Genomic DNA, 24,030 nt, shown 5'->3' with positions numbered 1-24,030 from the left:
TTAGGTTTATTCGTCTACTACTTTTGGTATCTCAGTGTAATTTTTGGTATTAGCTAGTATCCTGAAGTAGGTTTGTAACATCAGCTACATTATATTTCACAATGCATGCAAACTTGCTCCACACTAGGTTTATCATGATCTCTCGAACAAATACGATCTCGATCTCGATCTCGGCACTCTGTGGTCCTTAAAAACATATTTATTCCAATTTTAGCAAATATCACATTTTTTGGCGAAGCGAAGCAGGCGTATAATAATATTTCGGGTGATAACACAGAGATGGCCGAGAGTTATACACTGCTATCACTTTTTTTTCATATCTAGGGACATATATCTTGCTAAAAATCACAATGAGCCTTACTCCATCTGTATGGTACCGATCGGTCAATTTGGGGGGTCTGGCTCATAGCCTACAATAAATGAGTCTTGTTTGGTGTTACCTCCTCATACAAAGGCCTGCATGACAGATGCTCATGACTGGAAGTGAGTTGGGTTCACATAAAAACTGCATGTGGGCATGGGGAACAGAGGGCAAAAACTCCACAAGCCAAATTTTTTATTTCACTAGTAATAGGCATCCACAACCATCCTTAACCATGATGTGGAACGTTGGCTGAGGCCCTCACTTTTTCACCTTTGTTTCTTTTTAAATTCATTTTCTCCGCAACAGCTTGAGCGATTGGCACACTCATTTCAACATAGGAGTGCCTATCCATGTAGAAAGTTTTAACAAAGATACATGATTGGATGGAAAATGTGGCCGGCATTCCAAAAGGTCCGTTTTCTGTACGTATGTGTTGCAGGGATAGCCAATTTAACAGGTTTAAAACAGCTGTTCACCACCATCTCTTATCTTCCCCCATCCAAAACCTTGACCTTTTCTACCCCCGGTAAAACACCCCAAAATTTGCCTCTTTCAATCCCCAGCTTCTTTCCTGAAATTCCTCTTAGTGAAATTTCTAGTAGTGTTCATTTGCCTTATACCGTGTACCCCTCCCTCCTCCCCAGCCCTACCCCTTCCACAGATCTTCCGACGCCCCTGTTCTCTTCTGTTGTTGTGCTTGTGTGCTTTCCTCTTTCTCCCCCCTCTTGTCTCCCACTCCCTCCATTGTATGTTTTATGTGTCTGTGCATGTTTTCATGTTCAATGTGTTAGCTCTTACACGAGGCTCGATTCTGTATACAAAAATAAATAAAATATAGCGGTTTCATCTGTAACTTGCTGTTTCCTTTTGCAGTAGATGCTGGTTCTGCGGAAAATCCTTCGAAGGAAAAACACCATTCGAGTACCTCGACTTTTACTTCTGTTCTGTAGTCTGTCTACAGCTACACCGGAAGGAGCGGCAGGCACGCCAATAACAAGACTCGTCATGACCTGAACAGCATTGCATCGTTTGGGGGAAATGGGGTGGTATTAAATGCCTTGGTATAGATATTTATTTTGGATACCGAGATTTAAAAAGTGCATTATTCTGCAGATAGTGAAAGTAATGTAATATAAACTGCTCAGTTATAAAGGGATAATCCCAATGCAAACATATAATTGGAAATAAATTGGAGAGAAAATGTAACGTTTTGATAATCTATTCTGCAATTGTTTCTGGTATACTGTCACGCGAATCCCTCGGTTAATACCATGGGCTCGCGGATAGCCCAAACGGACTTAAATGGAGGCGACGATCAACGACGGATTCGACTATAAAAGCACGGAGGGAAGAAGGAAGAGGAAGTAGCGGAAAGCTCTTACCTGATGCCCCGACGGCAGCCCTCGATCCTGTAGGGAATGAACTCAAAACGGACACGGGGGTAAAATGTACAAAAATAAAGATTTATTACGGAACCTGATAACAATGGAACGCGACGATAAAACCTAATTCTAAATTGGGATCCCGCACACCTCACTTCGACAACAGCACAGGGGGATGAATTAAATAAAGAAATCGTCGTGTTGTGCGCGTTTGTGGGTGCGAGCTTATCTGTGTCTGTAGCATCTGTCAGGAATCGTCCAGGCTCCGGTGTTCGCGCGAAGCAGGACAGGCCTCCGTCCGCCTCGTTCACGCCCTGCAAGGCCCCGAGCGACCCGCTCAGCGGCACGCCTCGCTCGCCCCTCGTCGGTCGCATGCGAGGTCCCGTTTGCTCGTAGCACCACGCCTCGCTCCAAGCACCAAGCACCGCTCCAAACACCAAGACAAGAACACCACGAAGAACTCAGGGAAGACGCCAACTACCACCAGGGAAGAACACAGGGAAGAAGAACCAGGGAAGCAGAACAACGACCAACAGGGAAGAATGCAGGTAACAAGCACCAGGGAAGACGACGACCGCACACACTGAAGCGCCAGAAAGCCCGCGAACGAGACCTTTTGTCCCCCGTGGTCTGATGTCAATTCTGGCGCGTCACCAATCCGTCCCTCCCTTCTTTGTGGTCTTTCCCGCCTTCTGACGTCACAGGCCCTTTCCTCTAATCAACGACCTCCTTCTAAGTAGTAGTTTGGCAACTTCTGCCCTGATTGGCCGAGTGTTCGCGCCTTCCGCACTGATTGGCCGAGGTGTCAACGGTCGGTGGCCAATCAGTGCGCCGCTCCCTTCCCCCAACCAATCACATGTTCCCTCGGCGTGGCTATTGCTTGCCTTGCACGATGCTCGTTACTATGCCAGCTGGTGATGTGGCTGGCTGCGGCCCCATCGGCGGTGCCCCGATCTGGCTTCCTGCCTGTTCTTCCTGTAAGTCTTTTTGTGGCGGAGGGGAATTAATTCCCCTCCGCCAATAAAAACATTAATGTGTGCACTAAGGGACCTATCTAAGTGTCTATATGAGTGCGTTGCCATAAGGTACACTGGATTGCTCAGAGGGAACGACAAACAAGGGAATTTTACCCATAATCCCTGTACTAATTAGCACGCCCCGCCCCCTCGTGGCAGGGACACAGATACAACTTATTCCGAAATCTGGGCTACACACAGAACATATTACAGGTAGATTCCCTATCACGACAGTCGAGTACCTACCTATGCAGATCTACCTGGCTCTAGATATTCCTTGTTATCTAGCGTTACATCTAGAAAAACGTTACACCTCTATATCTCCCAAACCACTCAATGGAAAAAATTGAAACATGGCTCATTGTCAAGTACTCACCATGGGGAATAAGATATGTTGATGGTGATGTCATCGGGGCCTTAATTATGACGTCATAATTCGACAGGGACAACGCTTAGTCTGATCAGTTTGAAATGTATTGGGCGTGATCTATGCAACAATTATATTAGAGAATATAAATTTATGATGTCATCGCTCATGTGGTCTGGCAGCCATATTGGATCAAAGAAAAAAAAGGTTCAAAAACAGAAAAGTTGGCTCACAACAAGTTGCCTGCCTGCGCAGGGTAAGTATTCTATGAATACCATCTTGTTAATACTTGCAAACCATGGAAGGCCAGGTGTTTTTGGTGATATGACAGCAGGACGGCTTAGTGTGTGTGTGCATTGTTGACTTGTGTTGCACTCGTAAACCGTTCGATGGAATGAGTTGAAACAAATTTGTTGTAGTCGGGGTGTATGGGAACGTTATAGTAAGTTGGGATGGCCACCTCCAACTTAAAGTTGACCCCACACACCCCTTCACCGCTCCCTTATGAAGCGGGTGTTTCTCGTGGATTGAATTCTCGCATCTGCAATGTCTGGTTATGCATTTGTTCCCCTGTATTGGTTCACGAGTTATCAAGTGACCACTATATTCGTCATGTGTGTGCATCTGTCTGTCTGTGTGTGTGTGTGTCTGTCTGTCCGCAGCATAACTACCCGATGATATCATCCGATCTTGATGAAACTTGGGTGGGAGGTTGATATCCTGATCTAGTTGTGTCCTGCCTAGAGTGGGCGTATTGCGCCCATTGTGGGCGGAGCCACGCCCGAAAAAGATGTCTTTTTAGGGGGTAATTGAGTTCAAGCTACATCTTCTCCGAGGGGTTTAGTGGAATCTGACAGGGGTTTCGATATGTGGTTCGGCCAATGTCATGTGTCTAGCCCCACGGAGCTCGATTTTTCATTTATCTTTTTTTTTTTTTTCATTTCATTTTTCACCGAATTTTCGGTATTGTGTAGCTAACTAACCTCATAACTGATTATACATTATTTTCTATCTCATTTCAAGGTCAGTAACCTTCGTTTTGACATTTCCGGGCCTGTTTCGGTTATAGTCCGTCCTTTGTCATTGAATACCGCTCGCTCGTGAACCATCGTCATCTCCTGACTTGTAATTTATTACAACTGAAACTGCCATTCTGGTGCAGTGCTGTGCTCATAGAGGGTATTACATCTCTGGGCATTATCCTTTAATGGGCATGTAAATCAGGCTCTCCTTTTCAAAAGTTAAGAGGTTAAATGTGCCACTCTTTCAAAAAGATTCGGGTGCTTTGTGCTGGTAAGCTGACCAAGTTAATTATAAAACGATATTAATATTGTCGCGCAACCGCCAAAATTAATATCTGGCGGTCGCGGATTGCCGATCACAAAGGCTTTAACTCCGAGGCGGAAACTCAATGGCGGATTCCAAAATCTAAAACACCTAAGCGTGCGGAATGGAGGGAAGCGGCGCAAGTCCCCGCAGCCTTAACTGTGAAATCAACCACCCGGTAAACTGCGTTCAGGTATTTGTACAAAAAGTAATATAAAGGTTTATTGAATAAAAGCAAGGACAGGAAAAGCACGCACCGGTAAATCTAATATCCTAATCAGGACGTCCCCACTCACACTTCAGATACAAACGAGGGGCTGCGAACTAAAGAAAAGAAACACGTTCGTTGTGTAAAATGTAATCGCGGATGCGGCCTTATCTCGTCTTGTCGTCCTGTCCGTCCAATCTCCGCTGCACACCACGAGGTCCCTTGCTCCAGTGCCCCAGCACCGCGAAGGCCCGGCCAGTGCCCACTCCAGGCTCCTCGTCGACCCCCACGAGGTCCGTGCACCAAAGGTCCAACGCAGGGCTGCACGAAGCAAGCGAACTCCACTCGGGCTCGGCCTCACAAGCCAACCAGGGCCAGGACTCTCTCAACTCGGGATCGCACCGGGACTGTACTCAACTCAATGCCAACTCCTCTGGCCTGCACTGCGCACAAACTCAGGATCAGATCTGAACTGAACTGCTTGAAAAGGCGTCCGGCCCCCGTTAATATCTCTGGCCGATGACGTCAGCTTTGGCGCACTGTCCTGCCAATTAGAGCCTCCCCCGACTCGCCGGCTCGTCCAGGGCACGCCCACTGCGCCACTCTCACTCCCGTACCCTATTCCTTGGTTACAGCACGTGCTATGCGAGGCGGGTAGGCCTCTCGGAGGTGCAAATGGTGGCGGCTGTGTCGGCGGTGTGCTAGCCTGATTTCTTCCTAAGTCATGTCAGGGGGGAAAGGGCATCATCAATGTTGTACTAAGGGAATCCTAACTAGTGTGTATGTGGTCTGCAGTGCCATAAGGGACAAAGGTTTGACTACCAGGTGAGACATACAAGGGCTCTACTCATTATTCCCTACACTACCTAACACACGAATCTCCTGGTAGATTCACATTCATACATCTTAGCCGACAAAATGCCTACACATGATTTATTACAGGTAGATTCCCTATCGCGATAGTCGAAGCATGTTACCTACTCAGATCTACTCTGCTCTCCATATATCACTACCAAAATTCGTAACAATATTAAATGGTGGGAAAGGCCCAGGTCGAAAATCCCATAGAAACCAAGAGACCAGTAGGACATTTATATTGGTCTCCATTGGAAATAACAGTTTCTGCAGGAACCAGTAGAGTTTCCAGTAGAAACCAAACCAGATTCAGTTGAAACCAATATAAACCATTTGATGCAACTGGTCTGAAACCCATAGGAACCTTTCGGTTCAACTGGTCCTGTAGAAACCATTAGAGTTAACCTGTTTGAAAACCCATAGAGCAACCAAAATACTATAATTATAATTAGTTATAGCCATCCAGGAGCCAGATAGCTCGGATGGCAGAGCACTGGTGACGTGCACCAGAGGACCTGGGTTCAATTCCCAGTCTGGGCATGCAATCCTTATGCCCTCGTCAATGAAGTCACCAGAGGCATTGTTTTCAAGTTGTTCGTCCGTCCGTGATAGGTTTTTGTTATCGCGATAACTTGGGAACGGCTGAAGGGATGTTAGTCAAACTTGGTGCAGGTATGTACACTACCGGTCAAAAGTTTTAGAACACCTCAATTTTTCCAGTTTTTGTTGAAATTTACGCAGTTTAATGTCCCAATGTACTCTGAAATTATGCATAGAACAAATAAACAATTGGAGATAAAAAAGAAATCATAGAATCATTTTGTTTAACAAAATTTAATTTCAATTTTTGACTCAGCAAAGTAGCACCTTTTGCAGACAAAACCGCCGAACACACTCGTGGCATTCTTTCTGCAATGGAAATCAAATATTGTTCGGGAAGTTCTTCCCAACACTGTTGCAGAGGTTCCCACAAATGTGTTGCACTTGTAGGTTGCTTTGCTTTCACCCTTCTGTCCAGTTCATCCCAAACCAGCTCCATCGGGTTTAAGTCTCGAGACTGCTGGCCATTCCATGATTTGAAGCCTACCGTCTTGTTCTTTTCCTCGAAGGTAGTTTTGACATAGCCTGGAGGTGTGTTTAGGGTCATTATCTTGCTGTAGGATGAACCCCTAACCAACTAGGCGTATACCAGAGGGTATTGCATGGCGCTGCAAAATGCTGTGGTCGCCCTTTTGGTTCAGGGTGCCAGTCACTCTGTGCAAGTCGCCGACTCTGGATCCAGCAAAAGAGCCCCAGACCATCACGCTTCCTCCTCCATGTTTGACAGTTGGTGTCACACACTGAGGAACCATCCTTTCGCCTACTCGACGGCGTACAAAAAAACCCTGCGTGATGAACCAAAGATTTCAAATTTTGATTCATCGGTCCATAAAACCTTCTTCCAGTCTTCAGTAGTCCACTGACGGTGCTTCATGGCCCAGGCAAGCCTCTTTTTCTTATTCTGCCATCTTAGCAATGGCTTTCTTACTGCCACTCGACCTGTCAAACCTGCAGCTCGAAGTCTTCTCTTCACAGTTGAAACTAAGACTTGCTTACTTCGACCAGTGTTAAGCTTTGCTTGAAGCTGTTGTCCTGTGAGCCGCCTATCACGCAAGCTGTTGACTTTCAGAAACTTGTCTTCTGATTCTGTTGTGGCTTTGGGTCTGCCAGACCTCTTCCTGTCGGAGTTTCCTCCAGTTTCCAATATACTACTTCCTGCAGTGCAATATTGTCCAAATAATGCTTCAGAGGGTGTAATAACAGTCTGTTCCAATACTGCTTTTATACAGACAGGGTGTTTGTAATCAAGTAATCAGCAGAGGTTGGGACACCTGTAGGAATTGTTTGCATCAGCTTTCAAGGCTTAATTTACTTACATTGCTGCAGAACAGCTGTAAGTTGTTAACCCATTACTTGTTCCCTGAATCAGGCCTTTTTTTTTTTTACAATATAACTGCAATTTGCATTATTTTCCCGTTTTTGCTAACCTAAACTTTTTATTTAACCTCGAGCAGTTTACTGCTTCCCTTTGTACCATTTCAGGTTATTCACTGGACAGTAAACTGCGTAAATTTCAATAAAAACTGGAAAGATTTAGGTGTTCTAAAACTTTTGACCGGTCGTGTATAATGAGGTAAAGATGAACTGATTAGATTTTGGGGTCACGAGGTCAAAGGTCAGAGGTCATTTTCGGTAAAAAAAAATCCTGTTACCACGATAACCTGTGAACCAGTGTTGGGATTCTGACCAAACTTGGTACAATTATATAGAATGATGTAAGATGAACTGATTAGATTTTGGGGTGAAGAGGTCAAGGTAAAAGTCTGTAATAGGTCAATAACTTGATAAAGGTTGAAGTGATTTAATTCAAACTCGGTACAGGTATGTATCATGATGTAAAGATTAACTGATTAGAATTTAGGGCCAAGAGGTCAGTCTGTAATAGGTCTATACTCTATAACTTAAGAAAGGGTAAAGGGATCTAATTCAAACTTGGTACAGATACGTATAATGATGTAAAGATTAACTGATTAGATTTTGGGGTCCCGAGGTCAAAAGCCAAAGGTCATGTTAGGTAAAAATGTGATAACTTGTGAACAGCTGAAGGGATTTAAATTAAATTTGGTATAAGTATTATAATGATGTAATATATCATGTAATCTTACTATAATTCACCAAATGTCCGTCCGTCTGTCTGTCCGTTCGAATGTACCGTAAAAACTGCTGAACCGATCCAACGATATTTTCGGTGGGTAATCCTGGGATCTCCAGGAGTAAAATCGGCTATTTAATTTTCCCAATTTCAGCTTTAGTCTCCAGCATTCTCAGGTTTGGACTCCTGCATAACATTCGCGTTCGCATAACGTTCATTGTGATGATGTTTTCATTGTGACGATGTTGTTTTCCCAGATGCCGCACAAACGGCTGCACCGATCGCTGCACAGCTGCACCGATCGGACTCGGTGACCTCGGACAAAGACCTTTTATAAGGACACGGGTTGAATCCCTGCTTGAGAGAATTCCGACCCCCTCCCTGCCAACACGGCTGTCTCTCCAACTTACAATCCCACGAGATATGCGGAAAGGACGACCCAAAACCAATTATCTTATTTTTGATTCGTATGTAAACATCACGAAAAGTAAATAATGACCTCGGCCAAAGTTCAAATGACGTGAGTTTAATCTCTACATGAGAGAATTCCACATAGCTATTTGGGCGGTGAATACGCTAACAGATCGCTGTCTCCATCGATCTTTCCAAGGCCGTAACAGCTATCGGCTCAAAATCCTTTTAACTGTTGATTTGGAAGTTTTTACAATGAAGGAAACACGTATCTGGAGTACATATGACACGGGGAGGACTAACTGCACGCGTCTTCAGTATCAAGCTTAAATCTGTCATGGTGGATCTGAAGAGCGGAATGCTTGGAGAAGTGGTGGGCCACTTCGGTATGGAGGATCAGAAACGTGGACTCCCACACTGCCACATCCTGCTGATACTTGCTCCCGCATGACGTTATTTTCCCGGGTGCCGCACAAACGGCTGCACCGATCGAGATTTAACGGATGTTTATATAAATCGTTTAAAAGAAAAAAAGCCTTCAATTTCTGAGATTTAGTCTTTTCATTTGGGCCTCCCAATTGAAGCCCCACCCGTAGGGCAGGTACCGTTGCTAGTATATTGTAGCGGCTACCGCTGGGTTTTCACAATCGCCTTGCACCTATCAAGGACGCGGAGCGATCACCATGCCGGGAAAAATGGCCTCTAAAGGTGTTTTTTTTTTTTATTCCAAAAAAAATCCGTTTTCTGCAGGCATGGTTTATAGGGTGTTTCATGTAGCAGGAATAAACGACCTTGCTTCGCTCTGCCTCGGCCGAAGCAGATGTGCACTCAACATGCGCGGCATTAATTTTGTCGATAGGAAATAATCAGCTGGTGTGTCCAGTTGTGCTCTCAGACGTTTTTGCATTCGACATCCATCTATCTATAATTCCAGTAATCTCTGTCTGTACGTTTGTACGTTTGTCTGTGACCGCTGTTTCTCGACAACCACGGGTCCGATATACTTTTAACTTGCCAGGTATATTGCTGGGGACCCGAGGATGTGCCTTTTCAAGTTTTCATATTAATCGGACAATTACTTACCGAGCTATGTCCAAAAAACGATTCAACCAATCAGAGAGCAGCGAACTATCGCGTGTGCCGAACGTGGCGGGCACACTCTGCCTCGGATGGCACATTTGAGAGCGTATTCATTTATTTCACGTTTGCAAACTATGTTGGCGTTAAACTATGTTTTACAACTAATAAAAACGAATTTGCGATTCATTCGCTTTCCTGCGCGTTTGTGCACGCGATGGCGATTTCTTTACCAAACTCCGGAAGCCGTTCGCTTTGGACCAAACCATTGCATGTAAATAGAGGGGGGGGATTGTCACCGTACTCGCAAGCCGTTCGCTTTGGACCAAACCATTGCATGTAAATAGAGGGGGGGGATTGTCACCACTCGCAAGCCGTTCGCTTTGGACCAAACCATTTCATGTAAATAGAGGGGGGGGGATATAATTTTAGATATAGATATAGTACGGGCATGCCCTAGTTTATCACAATTCGGCAGCAAATGCAATTTAAGTGAATTGCAGTAGAGGCCTTTGTGGGTCACGTGTTGCCTTTGTTCGTTGTGATTGGCTGTGGAATGTCACGTCCTTAGAAAACTGCACAAACTACAAACAAATGCTTTATTTATCAGGACATCTTCAGTTGGACCAGTAGGATCGACTGGTTTCAATAAGGAAAGTGAAATACTGGATCGGTAGAAAAGACCAATAGGTCAATGGGGCCAGTATGACACCAATAGAATACCAATATATAAATGAACATGATTGAAAATAACCAATCAACATATGTGGAACGAGAACGACACTTTGACGTCACAAGGTCAACCGATATGCCTCCTCCGCCCACATTATTACATCGTTATACTTGCACCAAGTATTATAATGATGATATACAAGCAACGGTACCTGCCCTACGGGTGGGGCTTCAATTGGGAGGCCCAAATGAAAAGGCTAAATCTCAGAAATTGAAGGCTTTTTTTCTTTTAAACGATTTATATAAACATCCGTTAAATCTCGATCGGTGCAGCCGATCCTGTTTGTTTTGTCCTGTTTGTTTTGTCCTGTTTGTCCTGTTTGTTTGAAAACAAAACAAAAAATTTGTCCTGTTTGTTTTCTATGGGATTATCATCCTGGGAGGGTTAATACATAAAAGTAAACTGATAAAGTTAATAAGGTGGTTAAAACCATGGGCATGATATGGGCCATATGGCTTTCTACAATCTGACATTGCTATGCTGTCTTGGAATGGTTTCGATGAACAGTTTATCATTACTATTGGTAGTAATGGTGGTGGTAGTGTAGCTGAGTATTTCCACAACTCTGTATGAACTGCTATAAGGTAGATTCACTGCGACCAAATTAACCCCACACTAAGTGGTTTGCCCTCGTCTTCCTCAGAGCAGGAATTTGTAATGTGTTCATGGTGCCAGTGATGACTCGTCTACTTCTTCACACCATGGGATCATTTACATCCACCAACTAATGCTAGCAGATGGGACACCCAGCTTAAGCATCCGAGTGATGGTGCACTTTATGATGCGACACACTGCCTGCAATGCACCAATCTGACCGTTCATAGTCAGGCCGAGAGACAGCTCAGAGGCTACCCTCGCACCGCGCTAAACTGGGCATCTTGGCTCCGGTAATAGGTGGTGGATGTTAAAAATCCCACGGTGTCCCTCTCGGAGAGTAATGACAAATTACTCTTTAATTAAATAACAAAATAGCACCATGAACAAATGACAAATTTGTGCCCTAACTGCTTAGTCGAGTGTCGAGCCTGTCCAGCCGGTTCGTGAAGGACTTGGGCCAAAAACGTCCTCTGGCCAACCCCACAACAACGTGGGAATAATTGTGGCCATTAAAAGAAGACGATCTTGTTCATCAACAATCAATACCAGTGGTTCTTGGTGATTTCTGAAGTTGGAATAATTGCCTTCCTAAACGTTTTTGGAATATGGGAGTGGAGAGAGGAAAATAAAACAATGCATTTCTATAAATGTGCTTTACTTATACTCTAATCCCTGCATATTGAATAGATTTTTTTTTGTATACAAGATCGAGGCTCGTGTAACAGCTAACATTAACAACAAAAAACAAACGGACATATAAAACATATAATAAAGGGAGTGGGGGACAAGATGGGGAGAGGGAAACACACAAGTACAACATTTGAGAGCAGGGACATCGGGAGATCTGTGGGAGGGAGAGGGCTTGGGGGGGGGGGGGGCGTGGGAAGGAAGGAGGTTAAAAATAAAAAAAACATGGACAGAGCAAGGACTTCCAGGAAAGAAGTCGGTATTTCAAAAAAGTGGACCTGGGGTGAATTAACAGGGGTAGAAAAGATCAAGGTTTTGGATGGGGGAAGATAAGAGATGGTGGCGAACAGCTGTTTTAAATACCTGGAGGAAGGAGAGGGTTTGAAGAGAGTTTGGGTGTTTGTTCCAGAGGCGGGAGAAAAGAGGAATGAAGAAGTGAAGGTGAGAAGAGTCTTGATTTTGGCAGATTAACCAGAAGAGGGTTGCATGCAGATTTTGTGCGACCTGTAGGAATATTTGGGGGACAGAGCACAGACAGAGCTGGGGGGGGGGGGGGGGGGAGGGGGTGGGGGACAGAAAGACCACCAACCTGCCTGCGGTGAGTGAGTGAAAGGCACTCAGAGTTAGCTTCATCGCAAGAGATTCCAATGATTCTACAAACGCACCAAAAATGTAATGGGTTTGTGTAAACTGCTTTAAAAACTCCTTTTTTTTTGCATTATGAACTTCAGTCACGTCCACATGGCATTTCACATTGCACTCTGCCAAGGGAAGAGTTCTTGTTTTGTTTTTGCCTTGTTCAAATACAGTAATAGGCATCCACAACCATCCTTGACCATGTTGTGGAACGTCAGCTGAGGTCCTTGAGTGAGATAAAAAAGGACTTTACTGAATGTTCCAGTCAACACAAACATCAGGATAATATATTAGTGCTCATTATCTTCTATGTTGTCTGTTGTGCCACACTAGCAGCAATTGTGCCGTACCGCTAACACGCCGCATGTGATAGAGATTAAAGAGGGTGCAACACTAATTTTCTCAAGCTTGAGCTGAAGAAAGCTGTCAAACAAATAGAGCCCAAGTTCGCATTTCTTCCCAGTAAATAGTTTCCTGGGAATTCCTGGAAAATCGATTTGGGATTCCTGCTTTTCCCCTTTTTTTTGGTTCGGTAGAATTTGGGCTCAAACCATCTCTATTGGCAAGTGTAGATGTGCTTGCGCAGTCTGCTCTGTGCACCTCCTTTAGTAACATCAAGCAAAGACTCATCAAATTGTATTTTATGGCTTTCAAAGCCATCCTTCAACCAAGCTGACTGAATAAAAAATGTGGGCAATGGTAAAAGCTCGCTTCCTACAAAGTTTTTATTTTTTTGTATACAAGATCGAGGCTCGTGTAAGAGCTAACATTAATCACAAAAAGACAAACTGACACATAAAACATATTGTTATGTCGATGTGGTAGAGCAATATGTAGAGCAGCTAGATCTGAATAGGTAACATGCTTCGAGATGTCGCGATAGCTAGAACCCACTATGTACCTTTAAGTTAGTATGTGTAGGCGTTTGTCGGGTTAAGATGTATACTTGTGAATCTACCAGGAGGTTCGTGTGTTAAGTAGAGTTAGGGATTAAAGAGTAGCGCCCTTGTATGTCTCACCTGGTCAGCCAAACCTTTGTCCCTTTTGGCACCACAACCACTTAGACACTTAGTTAGGATCCTTATTGCAACACTAAATAACGCCCTCCCCTGACATGACTTAGGAAGGAAACCAGGCCAGGATGCCGCCGCATGGCCGCCGCCATTTGCACCTCCGACCGGCCTGGCCAGATCGAGTGCCGCATGCTGTGACCACACCACGGGCCTGTGATCCGGTGGAGGCCACTGATTGAGTGGCGCGCCAGGGCTGACGTCACCGCCGCGGAGTGATACGAGGGGCGGGAGGACTTTTGGTGAGTGAGGGGGTTGGCAAGCAGAGATCAGCGAGCGCCGAACACTATTGTGGAGTCTGGCAGTGGGTCTTGCGCCGAGTGAGTCTTGAGCGAGTTGCGTCTGGCAGTGAGTCTTGAGACGCAGTGGAGTGAGCAAGTTGGCGAGCAGAAGAATTGGCCAGCAGTGGAGTTCGGACAGGGAGAGAATTGTGAGAGTTGCTTCGTTGGCTTGAACTTGGCGAGCAGTGGAGCTTGCTGGCCTGCGTTGGACGCGTGGTGCCTGGTGCACGGACCTCGTGGGCGGCGAGAGGATCGGAGCTTGGAGCGGGGCCTACCTCGTGTGCAAACGATCGGAGCTTGGAGTGAGGCCTGGTGGCGGCCGAGCGGGGCCGTGTTACACGCAAGACTACATACAGATAAGACTGCACACTACATTACCTTTCCCAATTACACGACGAACGTGTTCTTTTTATCAATTCATATTCCCTCGTCTCGTTTCTGAAATCTGTCGTGTGGGGACGTCCCGATTAGGATATTTATTACTGCGCGTGGTTTTTCCTGTCCTTGCCTTTTTCCTTTAATAAACCCCTGTATTATTTTGCATCCCCTGTTAAACCTGTGCCCGGTTGAGTTGATTTCACCGACAGGATCACCATTTCGCAGTTAAGCACTTTTGCCGCAGCCTCCATTTTCCTTCTTCCTCCCGCGCGACATATAGCCGAATCCGTGTTTGGTTGTTGCCTCCATTAAAGCCGTTCCGGTCATCCGCGACTCTGGTGTTAACTGGAGTTGCGCGACAATATGTTAAAGGGAGCGGGAGACAAGATAGGGAGAGAGAGGGAAGCACATAAGTACAACATTTGAGAGCAGGGACATCGGGAGATCTGTGGGAGGGAGAGGGCTTGGGGGGAGGAGGCGTGGGAAGGGGAGCGGAGGGGGGGTAGGAGAGGTAAAAAGAAACAAAAAAAAACACGTACAGAGCAAGGACTTCCAGGAAAAAAGTCGGTATTTCAAAAAAGTGGATCTGGAGTGAATTAATGGGGGTAGGAAAGATCAAGGTTTTGGATGGGGGAAGATAAGAGATGGTTGTGAACAGCTGTTTTAAAGACCTGGAGGGAGGAGTGGGATTGAACAGTGAAGGAGTTTGTTCTCGAGGTGGGAGAAAAGAATGAAAGCGTGAAGGTGAGCAGAGAGTCTTGACATGATTCTTGAAGTTACATGATTGGATGGAAAATTCGGCTGGCATTCCAAAAAAAATCCGTTTTCTGCAGGCATGGTTTATAGGGTGTTTCATGTAGCAGGAATAAACGACCTTGCTTCGCTCTGCCTCGGCCGAAGCAGGTGTGCACTCAACATGCGTGGCATTAATTTTGTCCATAGGAAATAATCAGCTGGTGTGTCCAGTTGTGCTCTCAGACTTTTTTGCACTCGACATCCATTTATCACAATTCGGCAGCAAATGCAATTTAAGTGAATTGCAGTAGAGGCCTTTGTGGGTCACGTGTTGCCTTTGTTCGTTGTGATTGGCTGTGGAATGTCACGTCCTTGGAAAACTGCACAAACTACAAACAAATGCTTTATTTATCAGGACATCTTCACACACACAAAAAAAACAAAAACGTGACAGCAAGTCTGATTTATGATTACATTTTGCACAAAATCATTTTTGCATTTAAAATCCTGCATACGTCAAAACATTGCACAATTCAACTTTTGGACGAAACTTCCAACAGACTGTTCCGTCATTTCTTCATAAGCCAATCATCAATCTTTCGCTTCTTATTTGGACTCCTGGGAAACGGATGCCGTTTGGTGATGTCTGTTGAAGTCTCAGCTGCAATCTCGGCAGCGAGCAGCATTTCATCGTCAATGTCATCTTCTGACAATGAGCGCTGAAGCAATTCCATGATGGTCTGTTGCTTCGGGTCCTTGGATAAATTGACAAAAATGAACCGCAGCAGAGGTATTAGCCAGGAAATGACGGGAAGAGATGGTACTACTGTCCTTACACTCACCTTATGATGGAAAGAAGTCGAAGTCGCATTTCCAAAACTATGTCCACTCAGGCCTGCTTCTCCCAGAACTCTTAGCTTTTCTTGTATCATTGGCCTGTTGGTGTTTGGATAAAACAATTAAGCAGAAACAAAATCCTTATTTTTTGCTCTTTGAAGACCTATTAACCTAAAAAGGTGCATTTGCAATTTCAACCCCACCTACCTGTACATCTTTATACAATAGCCGAGAATCAATCATACTAAACCCACAATTGGACTGGTGTGACGTCATTGCACCTTGAAGCCTAATTATGCATCAATTACTGTGTGAGTCGAGCTTGAGGAAGTCCATTTTTAGCTCACCAGGAACGAAGTTCAGAGGAGCTTATGCGATTGCACGTCGTCCGTCCGTCCGTAAACACTTGAAATTTCTTCTCCGAAACCGCAGATGGGATTGCCACCAAATTTGGCACAAATGATATTTGTTGTTGTGACGAAAGTTTGTTCACGGCATTCAAAAATAAATAAAAATCGGGGTCTAAGGGGGTCTACTGGGGGTCAAAGTGGATCCAGGTTTGACCCCCCAAAATAGATATTTGCTTTCTTCTCTGAAACTACACAAACGATTTCGATGAAACTTGACCACAACCTTCATCACCCGTGATGGACCAAAGTTTGGTCACTGCACTAAGAAAATCGAAGTTTAAAGGGGCCTATGGGAGGGTCAAAGTGGGTCAAGGTTTGACCACCAAAAATAAGAATTTGCTTTTTTTTCTAGCCACATGGCTTCAGAATCTCCATAGTGGTTTTTTGCATTCCTCAAATGTGACTCAAGGTAGGATTTTTTTAGTAATGGCTTCCTTCTTGCCACATGACCATACAGGCCAGAATTGTGGAGTGCTTGGGATATTGTTGTCACATGCACACAGTGAGCAGTCTTTGCCATAAAGGCCTGTCGCTCTTTCAAAGTTGCCATTGGCCTCTTGATAGCCTCTCTGATCAGTCTCCTCCTTGCTTGGTCATCCAGTTTGGAAGGATGGCCTGATCTCGGCAGAGTCTCGGTGGTACCATACACTTTCCACTTCTTAATGATTGTCTTGACTGTGCTCCAAGAGATATTCAAGGCCTTTGAAATATATTTCATACCCATACCCTGATCTGTGCCTTTCCACAACTTTATCCCGGAAGTCTTTTGAAAGCTCCTTGGTGCTAGTTGAGTCTTTGATGTGAAATGCACTACCCAGCAGAGGAAACCTACAGGAACAGCTGATTTTATTCTGAAATAATTTATTGGGCTGAGGCCTGTACTTACTGTGGCCTTCACGAAGCCTGTGACACCTATCAGCTCCAACTTTTCGATATTTGATGATCCCTTTAACAGTAACTTTGGTTGTTTTGCACTGAAGCAAAAACTTATAGGGAGGGCATAGCGATTGTGAATTTTAACAGCTCCGAAGAAGTCTTTGGCTTGGCATATCACCAAAATGGCGGCCATATGATTTTTCAGGTTACGTTTGTGGGTGGAGTCAGGCAAGCTGTCCAACCAATGGGTGGAAAGGAGCATTACACATATACACACGTACAGACAAACAAGCAAAGCATGATTATAAACATAAGACTGGTTCTAGATGAACTTTTTTCTTAAAAACTACTAAATAAAAGCTTCAAAAACCTGTCATAACCACAATCACCAACACATCTTACTCGTATTGCAACTACCTAAATACAGAACTTACCAAAGATAATCATCAGAAGTTCCCTGAGCCACCAGGTAATGGATGTTCACAGAGTTTTTCTGGCCAATGCGGTGGACTCTATCCTCTGCCTGGATCAATATCTTGGATGAGAGGAGAAAGGGGGAGCATTGGAACAGTTACAGATTAGGGGGTTGAGAAGGTGCATCCAAACAAAAACAAGGAGGAAACATTGCAGGATGCATCACTTCAAAATGAACATGAATGATTAAGCTATCCATTTTCAATTCTTCGTTACATAATTCTTCAAACCTATAAACAAGGCGTGAATATTATATTTTCTGTAGATCACTGCAAAGCACCATTCCTAAAGCACATACTGTAAAAAGCTCCTCTAAAACCAGCATTGGGCACAGAAGTTATCATCTACCGGATTGCTACACCGTTTTAAGTCTTACCCCGGGGTTCCAGAAGAGCTCAGCAAAAACAACGAGATCAGCGGCAGAGAGTGTGAGGCCCATGTTTGCAGCCGTGATGGACAATACTGCGACGCGTGGTTTTTCTTCACGTTGGAAACGGTCACACAGGGCTTGCCGCTCCGCAGATCCTGTCGAGCCATCGATTCGAATGTAACTCACATTCTGTATGGGGTTACGAGAAGAGAATATGGAGAGGAAAATATTATAGGTCTTCATCACCTGCATAAAATTTGTCTCTGGTCCACTACCAAGTGAATCCAGTTCACATTCCACCATCTTGTTTTTCTTGGATCTCTAATCATCGGAAAAGAAACATGTTTTTGAATAATGTATCATTTTATTTCACCTAACTACAAACTGTACTGATAATGCAATATGTTAAACAATTCCAGCCTCAAGGCCTTAGCCATAGCTCAATGGAGTATTTCTCTCTCCCTGTGGGCTTCACCCGAGCATAGCATCGCACGATGCATATCTATCTATCTATCTCTCTCCTGTTCCTCTTTTCTCTAACCTCAATTCTCCTGTTCCTCTTTTCTCTCACCTAAACTCTCCTGTACCTCTTTTCTCTCACCTCAACTCTCCTATTCCTCTTTTCTGCTGTTTATTTCAGTGGGCTTCCATAAATGGTTAAGTCGCATTCTTTCCTCTAAGGTTTCAATTCAACCAGGCAATACACCCCACCATCTCGTGTTATCCCCCATCCCTTACCTGTTGTATTTTATACCCCCATTAACCCTACCTAATACAACCTTCTTGCAGGTTACTGGATTTCCCCCCTAATCCTCTCCTGTGTATTCTTTTTCTTACTGTACTTGTTTTGCCCATATGTGGCCCCACGATCAGTATGTTGCCTTTTATCCTCTCCCACTCTTCCATGAGTGTTGATCATGTATATAAAACACCAAATGTAATGGTAACAGTTGAAGTAACCACAAATTAGGAAAAGACAGCTGGGGAGAGAGAATAATAGTGCGTAGAGAAACGGATCCAAAAATATTCCAGAGGGATCAGGGGTGAAAGGATTGTGGGTGGCCATGGTGAAGTGAGTTCCTGATAGCACCATCACCAACAAGATCTTTGGGTTTGTCAAAATACAAGATAGCCATGGATGGAGCTGGAATGGGATAGGAAGATGTGCCACTCGGAGCACTTGAGGCAATCTAAAAGAAAAGGAAGGACACTTGACAATGACATCACACCAAGTTTTCAGGTCCTGTTTTTCCACTTTTTTGCAGTATCAACTTTCAATCAAGCTCAGGATCCCAAATGAAGAGGTACTGGTCAAGACCTTTCAGGGTCAAGCTTGTTCCAGCGAGAGCGTCCCAAAGTTCTCCATACGTTAAGAAGATCAACCTCAGCAGCGTTAAAGAATGCTTTGATGGTGGTTTGTTTTTTTCTTCTCAGCTGAAAGGTCCATGAGATCTTGCAAACTGAGCTCATCGCAGTGGATCGAAATATACTCCTCACGTCCCCAGCCGTCACGTGCCGCTTAAAGCGTTTTTGTTCGACCTTTATCCACACAGATTTCAAGGCCAGTCTCATCTGCATTGCACGCAATGGGAATAATCAGCACACAGCTGCGCACACTCCTTTAAAAAAGACTTCATCAATACTACAGTATTTCTTCTTCATGTAATCGAAGAGGAGGAAACTGCGAGGCTGCTGCAAGTGGCACACATTTTATCTGGCAACATCGGCCCAGAGACGAGGATGTTCCCTTTCCTCATCAGATGAAAACAAATGAGTAAGACGTCCTCCATCAGTTCAAACATGTTGGCACCTGTGCACCTCCCATCACTTCATACTATTTCGATTTCAATTTTCTCCATTCACAAACAATTGAAGCTGCTGCTGCTTCTCATCATTGAGCAACGGCACAAAGAGACGTACCAGCTTTAAGAATAACAGCTTCTAACTTCCTCCCAAGAGACCAGACTTAACCGTCTTATTCCATTTGGAAATCGTGATTGTAGAGGTCACAGAAATACAGAAATGCCAAACAGCAATATAACAAATGCCACAAAATGTGTCTTGAAACAATGTGCAATGAGTGATACACAATGGTGATCTAGGAGACGTACACTTATTACAGTACAGTACTGTTGGGCACACTGTTTGAGCCTCTACCCAGAGACGTGCTCGATACTAAACCCCACCCAGAGGCAGGTGCCTTCTACCACCGTTTAGAGGCCATTTTTCCCCGCAAAGCGGGGGTTGGCCTTTTCGGGGACCGTGGTTGTTGTTGTTTTTTGGTCCCCTTTTTGAAGCAATGTTTTACGGCCGGATGCCCTTCTTGACGCCAACCCTTTTTGTAGCCTTTTTACGACAAGCAGGGAATTACCAGTGAACTGGTACTCAATTTGCCGACCTCGGAAGGATGACAGGCTGAGTCAACCCCCCTGGCGTTAATTCAGCGATCGACCGGGATTCGAACCCAGGATCCTTGGATCCTAAGCTGGCACCCTAGCCGCTAGCCCAACACCAGGGCTGGTACGTACACCTTAAATTACTACAGAAGGCCCTTTTATATAGTTTGGCCACAAGTTCCCGTCGTGCCATAAGAATGCTTCACAAACTATCCAAAATAAAATGTTTTATTTAATTTCTCAACAATTGCTCAATGGATTTGCTTTTTTGTTGTTGTTGTTTTTAACAAAAAAAAAGGAATTATATAATTAATTTTATATAAAGTTTGACCTACAGTAGCCATTTCACCATTATAGCACTTATATAAATAACTAGCCCTTAATAGCATATTACTTAATTTCTCTGCAATGGCTTTGTACGAGACTGAAAACACAACATTGGGATTGAGGGACAAAACAGAGAGACTTCGAAGATAAGGGTTGTGAGGAAAAATGAGGACTATGGTAGGACACAGGCTGCACAAGATGGATACAGAAGCAACATCTCAGAAAGGAAAACAAAGAAGTTTTATAAAGAGGTGGGCTTGGGGAAAGTTAACGGGGGTAGAAAAGATCATGGTGTTGGATTGGGGATGATCCGACATGGTGGTGAACAGCTGTTTTGAAAACCTGGAGGGAAGAACGAGATTTAGAACGTTTATTCCACAAGTGAGAGAAAAGAGTGATTCTGTATCTTGGGAGTTTCACCAGAATGGGATTATTCACCTTGTGCATCCTGCAGAAATCTGGGGTGGGGGTGGGGGTTTATGGAGAGAATGAAGGGTGCAAGACCAGAGAGGAGGTAGCAGATATAAGACAGACCACCGACCTGACTGTGATGGTAATGTGACGGACCAATAGACTCGGCTTCATCACAGGAGATTCCAAAGGTCTTGAGGATACGAGTTCAAGTGTGCCAAGGAAGAACCTTGTATGATGGAGGATGCCCAGTCGGTGACTGGCTTTGGAGGTCGGATAACAGATGGCGTTGGGGACAATATTTGGAAACGAACAGAATTGAGGCATTAATTGACGTGTTACACCTTCCTCCCACAGGCCTTCTCAATGGCAGAGTCGGCTGTTGTGCCATTTGAGGAGAACGGAAGTTCCATGAGGAGAACGGAAGTTCCATGAGGAGCAGGGAAGTTCCATGAGGAGAAGGGAAGTTATTTCAAGGCAACTGCCTCACCACACGATTCAGTGCACCATGGGCGGGAGTATGGGTAAACGAGTACTAACTGAAGATGAGATGGGATTAATTTGTGCACAAAGGAGAGAAGGTTTCTGTGGAAGAATTCCCAGGCTGAGTTAATATTATGGGTAGTAGATATCATATGGGAGACCAGTCATGAAGTGCAATGGCTGCTTGCCGGTCCCTGCCAATCTGCCTTGGTGAACAGCCAGACTCACCAGCGCTGAGGAAGCTCTCTGAAAATAGCCAGAGAGATGTTGACTTTCACAAGCATTTGATCAGAATCAATCAGAGCAGAGAAAGAGCAAGAGACATTTGTGAGAAAGTTGGTCATAACCAAATCTAGAAGGGAGGATTTGCCATCGAGAGAAATCCGGGTCGAAAATGTCACAGATTGAGTCAGTCCCATGGAGTCACAGAGGTCCTTTGCTGAAGTGCCATGGCTGGTGAGAGAGGTACCAACACACAGCCAATTGACATGGTGACAATTGAAATAACCACATATGAAGAAGAGAGGGTTGGGATGAGTGGTTAAAAGTTGATATGGGAGGGGGAGGTGTGTGCTAAGCCTGGAGGAGAAGGGTGAAAGTAAATGAAAGGTAAAGGGACCAGGGGGAAGCTGAGAGGGGATGGGATGAGGGGAAGGCAGATGGGGACGGGACAGGGAGAATGCAGACATGGAGGGGTTTGAAACCATTCGTGGATGTGAAGGGGAGTCGTCGTGTGTGCACAACCTCTCCAAAATAAACTTATCAGGATCCTGAAACTGGACATATGGAGAGACTTCATGGGAGGGGTGGAAAAATCATTTTCGTAGGTGTGGAGCTGTAGGTGTGAGGAGGGTGGATACCACCGTTTAGAGGCCATTTTTCCCCGCAAAGCGGGGGTTGGCCTTTTCGGGGACCGTGGTAGTTGTTGTTTTTTGGTCCCCTTTTTGAAGCAATGTTTTACGGCCGGATGCCCTTCCTGACGCCAACCCTTTTTGCCGCCTTCAACGACAAACAGGGAATTACCAGTGAACTGGTACTCAATTAGCCGACCTCGGAAGGATGACAGGCTGAGTCAACCCCCCTGGCATTAATTCGGCGATCGACCGAGATTCGAACCCAGGATCCTAGGATCCTAGGATCCTAAGCCGGCACCCTAGCCGCTAGCCCAACACCAGGGAGGAGGGTGGATGAACTAAGCATTTTGTAGTTTTGGAAAATAAAAGAAAGCAGGTTTTGGGAAATAAGCCGTGTGAAAAAGAAGAGGAAGAGCATTTGAAAACATTCTGTGATTGCACCAACCTGGTTTATCCTCCCAAGATCCGCAACTCTACCTCCCAGAATATAATAAATCTGATCTTTCTATGTTTTAAATCAAATTAAATCTCATTTGAATAAAACAACCATTTAATCTTATTTTATCTCCATATTACCCTGTTCTTTTCTCTTGCTTAATAGTCTCATTTAAAAGTTATGTTTTCCCCTCATAATCTAAATGTCATCTCACAGACACTGCATGTTACTGACAACCCTTCATTGCCAAAGGAAAGTTGGGTCGGATAACAGATGGTCACACCTTTTTCTCAAGTCCACGGCTCACTTGATCGAGCATCACCTTGTGATGTCCAAACACTAAAAACTTCGATTCCGTGCTTTCCAGCAGATCATTTATGTACTCGCTGCACAGAGAGACAAGAGGACACGTCAGCTGATCACATCATTATTTTACAAAAAAACCAACTACTGTCCAACTATAAATACCCACGACCACTTTGAAGACAATTCTTTTTAATTCACATGCAGAATATTATGAGAATATTATGCAGAATATTCACATGCAGTACACGCCTTATGATATTATATATACACAGTGCCTTCAGAAAGTATTCACACCCCTTGACTTTTCACATTTTGTTGTGTTACAGCCTGAATTTAAAATGGCTTATATTGAGATTTTTTGTTACTGATCTACACATAATACCCCATAATGACAAAGTCAAGAAATGTTTTTAGAATTTTTTACAAATTTATTGACAATGAAATACATAAATATCTAATTACCTCTGCCACAGAAGGTGAGCAGAGGTTATGTTTTCACCCCTGTCTGTTTGTTTCTCTGTAAACAGGATATCTCAAAAACTTGTGGACAGATATGAACGAAATTTGGTGGATAGGTTGGGTGTGTGACAAAGACGAAATTAATGCATTTTGGTTCAGGTCAGGATCCAGATCCGGCCTATCAAAAAAAAAAAAAAAAAAAAAAAAAAAACAACCTTTAGAGGCCATTTTCCCCGCAATGCGGGAGTTGGCCTTTTTCGGGCACCGTGGTTGTTGTTGTTTTTTTGTTGGTCCCCTTTTTGAAGCAATGTTTTACGGCCGGATGCCCTTCCTGCCGCCAACTCTTGTTGTCGCCTTTTACGACAAACAGGGAATTACCAGTGAACTGGTACTCAATTAGCCGACCTCGGAAGGATGACAGGCTGAGTCAACCCCCCTGGCGTTAATTCAGCGATCGACTGGGATTCGAACCCAGGATCCTAGGATCCTAAGCTGGCACCCTAGCCGCGACACCAACACCAGGCTCTAGCCGCTACATCATTGATAGATCCGGCCCATCAATGGGAGAGAAAATGT

General features: G+C 44.5%; 2 protein-coding genes across 13 annotated transcripts in view; one reads left to right on the top strand and one right to left on the bottom strand.

Annotated features, from left to right (window-relative positions):
• ANKZF1 (ankyrin repeat and zinc finger peptidyl tRNA hydrolase 1) overlaps positions 1-1,570 on the top strand; it is a 48,695-nt gene extending 47,125 nt beyond the window's left edge. Inside the window, exon 14 of the mRNA XM_068126096.2 lies at positions 1,238-1,570. Coding sequence (XP_067982197.2) covers positions 1,238-1,358 — 121 coding nt within the window. The 3' untranslated portion in view covers positions 1,359-1,570. The remainder of the gene's footprint in view (positions 1-1,237) is intronic.
• Positions 1,571-15,205: 13,635 nt separating this feature from the next.
• The window catches only part of SMARCAL1 (SNF2 related chromatin remodeling annealing helicase 1), a 75,671-nt gene continuing 66,846 nt past the window's right edge, over positions 15,206-24,030 (bottom strand). For 7 of the 12 annotated variants that reach the window (XM_078783170.1, XM_078783181.1, XM_078783176.1 and 4 more), the window contains exons 13-17: positions 22,973-23,075; positions 17,789-17,971; positions 17,373-17,473; positions 15,658-15,751; positions 15,206-15,570 (exon numbers count right to left, since the gene is read on the bottom strand). In XM_078783170.1, coding sequence (XP_078639296.1) covers positions 15,385-15,570; positions 15,658-15,751; positions 17,373-17,473; positions 17,789-17,971; positions 22,973-23,075 — 667 coding nt within the window. In that variant the 3' untranslated portion in view covers positions 15,206-15,384. Of the gene's footprint in view, positions 15,752-17,372; positions 17,474-17,788; positions 17,972-22,972; positions 23,076-24,030 lie in introns of all 12 variants that reach the window. The other 5 variants (XM_078783162.1, XM_078783145.1, XM_078783150.1 and 2 more) reach the window with 1 other exon arrangement.

Source organism: Myxine glutinosa, chromosome 1, assembly GCF_964187855.1.
Source record: "Myxine glutinosa chromosome 1, kmMyxGlut1.1, whole genome shotgun sequence".
Lineage (NCBI taxonomy): Eukaryota > Metazoa > Chordata > Myxini > Myxiniformes > Myxinidae > Myxine > Myxine glutinosa.
This window is presented reverse-complemented; position numbering and strand designations above follow the sequence as displayed.